Source organism: Triticum aestivum, chromosome 4B (assembly GCF_018294505.1).
Source record: "Triticum aestivum cultivar Chinese Spring chromosome 4B, IWGSC CS RefSeq v2.1, whole genome shotgun sequence".
NCBI classification, from domain to species: Eukaryota; Viridiplantae; Streptophyta; class Magnoliopsida; order Poales; family Poaceae; genus Triticum; species Triticum aestivum.
Window position 1 is genome coordinate 562,085,530 of NC_057804.1, and position 8,530 is coordinate 562,094,059.

The 8,530-nt window shown below is 44.1% G+C and overlaps 1 protein-coding gene across 1 annotated transcript in view; it reads right to left on the reverse strand.

Moving 5' to 3' along the window:
• LOC123093256 (mitochondrial fission 1 protein A) overlaps window positions 1-3,230 on the reverse strand; it is a 6,412-nt gene extending 3,182 nt beyond the window's left edge. The window contains exons 1-3 of the mRNA XM_044515164.1: window positions 2,949-3,230; window positions 1,939-2,068; window positions 1,011-1,132 (exon numbers count right to left, since the gene is read on the reverse strand). Of these exons, the coding sequence (XP_044371099.1) occupies window positions 1,011-1,132; window positions 1,939-2,068; window positions 2,949-3,041 (345 nt within the window). The 5' untranslated portion in view covers window positions 3,042-3,230. The remainder of the gene's footprint in view (window positions 1-1,010; window positions 1,133-1,938; window positions 2,069-2,948) is intronic.
• Window positions 3,231-8,530: the final 5,300 nt, after the last annotated feature.

Genomic DNA, 8,530 nt, shown 5'->3' on the forward strand with positions numbered 1-8,530 from the left:
CGAGCGGATGGGCCCCGGCGATCGCTACAGGTACCGAGTACCAGGGCAGGTGCAGCAGCGACGGAGGCGACCCGCTGGGGTGCCCCGCCTGGAACAGCGGCAGCGGTGGCCCGCCCATTGCAGGCGCGCCCTGGGACGGCCACGGCAGCGCGGAGTGGCCGTAGGCGGCGGTAGTCGCAGCCGGCGGAGGTGCGGGCGGCCCGGCCAGGTACAGATGGATGCTCTGGACGGCCGTCACGAGATCCCGCAAGATGTTGGTGACTTCTTCCGGCGTGAAAACGGCGGTTGTCAGCGTAGCGGAGGTGACCGGGGCCGGCGGCGTGGGGGAACCAGCAGTGGTGACGGTGACCGGGGCCGGCGGCGGTGGGGAACCGGCGGTGGTCAGCGGTGCGGTGGTGATGATTGGCAGCGGCGGCGTTGGCGTTGACGAAGACATGATCGAGCCCGAGTCTCTGGATACCAAATTGGTAGGAGCTAGGGCCCTACCAGATCTAGGGCATAGGTTGTATGGGAAGGAGGGGGAAGGACGAGGGCTGGTGCGCGGCGGCCGGCGGCGTGGTGCCGTCCTTGCGACGGGAGCAGCGGCGGCGAAGGCAGGAGGGGGGGTTTAGGTCTCCCGGCTCCCTAAGGGAAGCCGAGCAAATTATGATTGCTTCTTGCTTGATTAGATTGATACATCTTCTCTCCTTATATAGAGAGGTTTACTTGACTCCTAAGCAAACGATCCTAATACGATAAGATAATTGGGCTAAGCCCCTAATTAAGATATTTGGGCCATAACCCACTGGGCTAAGCCCCTATGCCGGTCATAACAAACCCATATATGAGTCCTACTTTGGGCTTGCTTTCTAATAAGGAAATAAAAACACAATGTTAAGATAACATTTAAACTCTCTCAATTGCCTTGATTAATACCCCGGAAAACTTTCCTAATTAAGTAAAACCAAGTGTCATGTCCATAATGGTAATGATGGTAGCAATAAATGAAATGATATGTTGAGTAATCAAACCTCTAAGCATCTTTCCAGAAGCTCACGGCTTCTTGTGTAATCCCCATTTCTGTAGTGTCCAACAGCCAACAAATAGAGCTTCTCCCTTGTTTGTAGCGGACTGTTAGACTTGCCGAAAGAAGCTGAGAAATGCCAACACAAATCATGAGTTCTGCCCCAGGGAAAGTGGCAAGTTCAGATAGGAAAAGTACAACTGTCAAGTGAGAAACAAAATGCTACAATAAGTAGGACTGGCTTGATTCAAATGAATGTGCAAGACTGGAAGCCTAGGATGAGCACAGCCTACATTTAAGTAGGATGTTTTACTTTAAGCAATGGAAATCACATATTAATGACACTATTATTGGTTTTCCAGGTGACGGGGCTGTTAGAAGACTGATAGGACCACTGCAATGGACATCCATCCACACGGCAGGACAGTTTATATCTTCACAACAACACGGATAAGATTTATGCATTATCACTTTAAGAAGAGAGAAAAATTGCACAGTCAAATACAGTAGTCGATGCTCCGAATCTATACATAAAAGAGAAGATCAGAACTCAAAATTCAAGACATGTACAGCATCTCAACATGCCATGACAGCCATGTGGGTGTGGCCCTCCAACTTAACAAATGTTCTCATGTGATAGATTCTAAGAAAAGGCACTCGACTGATGAAAACTGAAGAATCAGAATATACCAATATGAAACAAAAATCAAAATGAACATGTGGAACAAACACACAAATAACTCAAGTACCACATGACTCCTATTTAGTTCACCAAGGCATATGCATTATTTCAAAGGAAATTTTCAGAAAATACGATGAACACTCATATCTTGGAAGTAGTAAAGTACTACTACTCAAGTCAGTCAAATCCTATCATCATTAACAAATTTGGATAATAAAACTGTTAAGTACAGTATATAGAATGGATGCATCACCTTCAAGCATTCCAATGCCGCGGTTGACATCCTCGGGCTGCCTAGAGTGAACAAGCGCCCATGACAGTCTCATGAGGCTGTCGTTCTTCTGTTCTTCATTTGCAGCCTCAGCAACCTCTGTCTCACAACCCTGACACAAAAGTGCGTACAATAATAGATTAGACAAACACAAAGGAGTGCATGATACAATCCAATTGGATATGGAAGCATACAAAAATAATAATGGTCACCTAAGCTTCACATCACATATATAGTAGTGTGAGGGTGGAAAGGATTCAACGGAAGACAAAGATCTGGTCTCAGAATCAATTGATCAGTTAAAGTAACATCAAATGCCTATAATGTTTGTTCGCTTAGCGCCACAGTCAACGAAATAACAAGACTCGTCTCTGAATAGACGAAAGCACAGCATGAACTGGGGATTCGGCAGACCCCGAAAATCCACATGACCACGCCCAAATTTCCCTGCAATCCGCTGAGAATCAAGGTCTGGCATGGTGGCACGGGTTGTCCAAATGCATCTGATTACGTAAACCCAGGCACATTCCGGAAATTCGCCCGCAAACGCAACGCAATTAGACATCAAGCCAGGCTCAATCAGTCCGATAATGGTTGCCCTAGGTTGACACATGGAATTGAGTAATCAAATGCAGTAGAAAAAATCACAAAACGTCTGGTTGCTGAACATGACCCCTTAACGCCACCGGAAATAGCTTAACAGGCACCGATTTAGATAAACAAAGAGTAAAGCGCAGCAGTGTCGATTCCGCCCAAACACAAAATCCCCATGATGGGACGCAATTCCCCTTGGCGCTAGAACTAACAAGCCGGCAGGGACTGTCACTCAAAACGCGCTTAATTCGTGAATCCCCGCACACTCCAGCGGAAATTTGGATCCCCAAACAAGCGGCCAGCAACAGAGCGGAGTACACAGCGGAGTAAGAGAAGGTCCGAGCCAGAGGCGTCCATGGGGATTCTCGAGGAAGGGGCGGGGGGCAGGGGGCGCTTACGGCGATGATGTCGCGGTCGCACACGGGGAGGGTGTCGCTCCCGCGGAAGATCGAGCTCACCGACTCGAAGAACTGGCCGACGTGCCCGTCCATGTTCTTCCTTTTCCCCTTTCCGCCGCCTTTTTTGGGTGTTTTTCCGGAGCCGTTTGATCCGTGTTCGGGAGAGCTGTGTTTTATAGGAGGTTTTTGCTTCGTCACGGGAATGGAAGCCTTGGTGGCTAAGGTAGAAAGGAAGGTATGGGCCAACTAGTCGGAGTTGCCAGACGGTTGCAACTATTAGCAAGCGAAGCTAGGCACGACAAGGGTGCTCGAGTACCCGCCTCCCGGGGCATCCGCATCTCCGACGCTCCACCGTGCCGTCCGATCCATCCATGCCGCGCCCCGTTGTTAGGGTGGCGGCCTCCACACCGTCCGATCCGTCAGCGACGCACTCGCTGCCCGTGTGGTGTTCCTCGTGCCGTCCGGTTGCGTAACCATACATCACTTCCCAGTGACATGGGGGGCCATGACATGTCGGCCGCAGGCCTTGGTCATCCGACGTATTTTGCGTTGGTCCATCATTTTAGTCGTCGGGTGAACATGAGCGTCGTGCTTGCTTCGTCTGTGTACTCCACCCAGCTGGTACGCCTCGTGCGAGCATTTATGCTTTGTGTGCGCTTTCTCGCTCGTCGGGTAATAACAACGGTTTGCCTGGTTCAATTGTGTATCCCACCCGACTGTTGTGCCTTGTTGGCCGTCGTCTTTGTTTGTTCAGCGGATGGGCATGTGCTCATTATCCATTGTTACGGTGTTAGTCGACCTTCTCTGTTCGACATTGGACGGTCCAATCGCGGTGTGCATGCTTTGACGGCTGGTGAGCCTGCCGGATTAATGAACATTGCTTAGATTTGGCTCTTCTTTGTTTGCTTTCTATTTGACACCGTTGGGTATATCCGATTGTCTGATATCGTTAAGTGTGCCTCCTGCGTGCCTTACGAGCTTCTTCTACATGTGTTTGGTGGTTCCTTTCAAAAGGTCACAGAAAATCAAGTTTATTTTGTTCCTTGATTATTTTTACGCTCGTCAACGAATGTTGATGTTGTCCACAGAAAAATTGAGTTTTTTTGTCCTTTGTTTAGTTTTTGTGTTGGCCAATGGATGGTAATGATGGCTATAAATAAGTTCTTATGCATCTGTTAGACTTTACCCCGGGCGGGGGGTTACGTATTTTTTTAATTTTGTTTGTTCTGTGCTAGCAGGCTCGGGCAGCATTCCTTTCATCTTTCACTTTTTTTGATCCTTTTTTAAAAATAGTGAACTTTTACTAAATTAAAAAATGTGAAAAATTTCAAATTTGTAAACATTTTTTAGAATCCATGAATTTTTTTCAAATGCATGAATATATTTAGATCCAGAGACATTTTCTGAATTTACAAAAATATCACAATTCAAGATTTTTTTCTGAACATTGATGAGCTGTTTTAAAATTGACGATTTTTTTCAAAATCCACAAAGTTTATAAAATTCCTGAAATATTTTCAAAATTTTAAAAATAATAACAATTTTTTTGCAATTCAATGAACTTTTTTAGAATCATGATTTTTTTCAATTTTATGAACTTTTTCGAAAAATAATCAAACATGATTTTATTTTTATTTTTCTAACTTACAAATGTTTCTAGATTCTTTTTTCCTATGTTAACAAGTTGACCTGTCACCTGAGCAAACGAAGGGCGGGGGATAGGGCAGAACCTATATGACGCCCGCGTGCGTCCGTTCGTTGCTGCTTCGCTGAAGCCAAGCGAGCGAACTAGGCGCACGGCCCGGCCCACTTCGAGCGAGACCTGGTTTTGGGAACCTTCTATTAGGTTCCCTGAACCGTTTTTTTTTTGTAGTTTTTTCGTTTTTTTCTGTTTCATTTTTAACCTTTTGTTTCCTTTTTCTGTTTCTTTTCTTTCATTTTATCCTTTTTCGTTTTACTTTTATGCTTTGTTTTTGCGAAAATTGTTTGAATTCCAAAATTTGTTCCTGATTTCAAAAAAAAGTCATGGATTTAAAATTTTGTTCACTTTAAAAAAATGTTCAGCGTATATCAGAAAATGTTCAATGCATATAACAAAATTATTCAATCTGTAGTTAAAAATAGTTCAATGTATATTACAAAAATGTTCAATGTATATTTAAAATTTGTGCATCATATATAAAAAAATTACACTCTGTAGTTAAAAATTGTTCGGCGTATTTTCACAATAAATTCTTGAAACTTATAAAAAATGGATTTTAATTATTTTTTTCTGTGGTCAATAATTGTTCACATTTTTTTTGTTGTTGCAAAAATCACGTTTTAAAATTTTGTTCGAGAAAATGTTATTCATTTCTTGAAGGAATGACTAAAAGACGAATCTACCGCTGTACATAAGACCTATTCTTGAGCGCTGTAGTTTAACATATGGTCAGTCACTAGTGCAGTGGCAAGCTAGGCTGCTACGTATCGATGTGTCGCAGGCTATACTTTTTTTTTTTTTTTGAGAATTGTCGCAGGCTATTCTTGAGCGCTGTATTTTTTGTGGCATTTCTCTTTAGACTGGGCCGGCCCATTTTGCGCGAATCCTTCAGCGGAAGCTACTCGTTTGGACGCACGTGATAGAGTGCGTGAACTGCTCGCGCAGTTGGGCCGGCCATCCGACGCTCGCGCCAACCCATTCTCCTTCGATATATTTTAACAGGTCAGCCCAAGTAAGACGAGCGGGAAGCTTCCAGACGCGTCTTTGGGCTGGTTTTAGGAAGCTTCTGTAAGCTTTCGACCGTTTTTTTTTCTTTTTTCAGTTTTCCAGACCAGCTTTTCTTCGGGTTTTTTATTTCCATCTTTTTCTCTTTCCTTATTTCTTTTTTTCTCAAATACGTGTTTTCTTTCAAATTCATAAACTTTCCTAAATTCGCATTTCCGTTTCATTTTTTGAATTTTTTTCTTAAATTCCAGATTTTTCCAGAATTTTTGCACTTTTCCCGTCAAATTCATGGACTTATTTGAAAAATGTGATATTTTCTTAAATTCGAGAAATTTCTTCAAATTCACTAACAATTTAATCAGATTTTTTTGAATTTTTCCCTCAAATTCTTGAATGGTTTTCTTCTTAAATACGTGATTTTTTTCTACTGTATTATTCATGATTTTTACTCAAATTTGTGATTTTTTTAAATTCAAAAACATCTATTCATGAACTTTTGGATTTGTTTCAAGTGTGTTAACTTTTTTCATATTTTGTGAACTTTTTCCTCAAATCCATGAACTTTTTTGTAACCAACGTACTTTTTGTTTAAATTCATGAACTTTTTCTAAATGTATGAACTTTTCGAGTGTGTAAAACTGTTTCTAAAAAGTCAGATCAAAAGTCAATACATCTAGTCAATGGCAGCCTAGTCAAGTCAAACCGACAACTCGGAAAAATTAGTAAGACCATCTCTAGCAGATTCCGTATAACACTGACCAGCAAAACGCCTTTGCAGTTCCGGAAGAACGGTATTGCGGGCCGGCGTGGGCGGCCGTAGAGTTAGGACCCGTAAAATGGACCCGTGTAAAAGGATATTCGCGAAATATGCTCTTTTACAGGTCGACTTTGCGGGATCTACTCTTGCACCATTCCCGCTGGTCCGCAAATATCAATACCACACCACAAATACAACAAGCATCAACATTGCAAATAATTATTCGGAAAAAATATGAAATACCACAACACAATACAACAATCATCCACATTACAAATAATTATTCAAATCACCAACACAAACTAAATAATACAATATAAAACTTGTCCCGAATACAAATCACACATGAATTAAATGAAATTGAATAGAAAAATGAGTTTTGTTACTGTCCAACCATTTGCCAATGGTGCTCAACGAGATCCTCCTGAAGCTGAAAGTGGGTGTTGCATTTTCGATCTCCTCGTATGTGTGAAGAAAAGCTCTAATGCAGTTAGGGTCTCTAGCTGGTTTGACACGGCTACCCACATTGTCATAGAAGAACCCAAGTTCATGTCTCTCTCATCTTCGAGAATCATATTGTAAAGAATAACACAACATGTCATGATATTTTTTAAGGTCCGTTTGTCCCAAAAACAAGCAGGACCACGAACAATGGCAAACCTAGATTGCAAAACCCCGAATGCTCTTTCAATGTCTTTTCGGGCCGCCTCTTGCATCCTTGCAAATTCAATTATTTCTTAGTTTTGAGTTCTTTGATGCTCTTGACAAATGTGCATCAAGGAGGGTATATACCATCTGCAAGATAGTACCCATTTGTGTATTCATGCACATTGATAGTGTAGTTACAAGCAGGAGCATCACCACTAGCAAGCCTAGCAAACAAATGAGACCGTTGCAACACATTGATATCATTGAGAGTACCCGTCATACAAAAAAGCAATGCCAAATCCATAAATCCTCGGATGCTACGGCCTCTCGCACAATTGTTGCATCACGAGACTTGCCACAATACATTCCCTGCCATGCGTTCGGGCAATTTTTCCAATTCCAATGTATACAGTCAATGCTACCTAGCATGCGAGGCCAACCTGTCCTCTCATTAGATGCCATCAATTTTTTTATGTCATCCTCGTTGGGTGCCCGAAGATATTTAGGACCAAACATAGATGATCCCTTTGGCAAACCTACGCACTGATTCAATTGTGGTATCTTCACCAATGCGAAGGTACTCATCGGCATAGTCAGCCGGAACGCCGTATGCAATCACCCGCATAGCGGCCGAGTTTTTTATATGCACTAAATCCCTACAAGCCCGCGACATTTCTTCTTTAAGTAAAGTACTGACAATTTGCCTCGCAAGCTTGAACAATTTTCACAAAGAGAGATCGTCGCATTCGGTACCTTCTCCGGAAGAGGTGCGGTGGATATGTTGGATTCTCTACGAAGTAGTCTTGCATCAACATCTCGTTCCCGAGATGGTGATTTCGAGGAATGCAAAGACGACCGATGATCGATCCTTGCTGCCTCTTTTGGTTCTCATCTTCGTGCTCCTTCACGGCAAGGGTCATCACCAACGTCTGCTATGATAGTTTACAAGCAGCGTCTCAACAGTCGAGTCGTCTGAATCGTCCGAATCGTCGAGCAAAAACTTCTCGCACGGGCTCAATTCCCTCTACATGAACAAAAAGCGCACGCCACGTCAACCAACTATGCATAGAGCTCGGCACAAAGCACAAGTAAACACTCACCGGCTGCTCGAGGGCGGTGGCTCTCCAACGGTTTGGGGGCCGGTGATCTTGGGCGGCGTGGCGACTAGGGGCGTCTCGGGGGCGGTACGTCTTGCCGGATCCGGGGGGGCATGCAATGTATCAGTGGAAGAGGGTGGGGGCGCCCCCACAATGATTCCGCCGGCAGATTTGGCCGGAAATCGCCGGCGGCGGACGGGCGGAACCAATGGAGGGCGGCGGCGGAAGGAGGTGGGGGAAAGTGCGCTGGCTGAGATGTCCCTCCCGCCAACCGTTTTCCTGGGATACAGGTGTCGGTGTCAAAACCGACAGATCTCGGGTAGGGGGCCCAAGCTATGTGTCTAAGGAGCAATGGTAATGATGAACGAAGGGA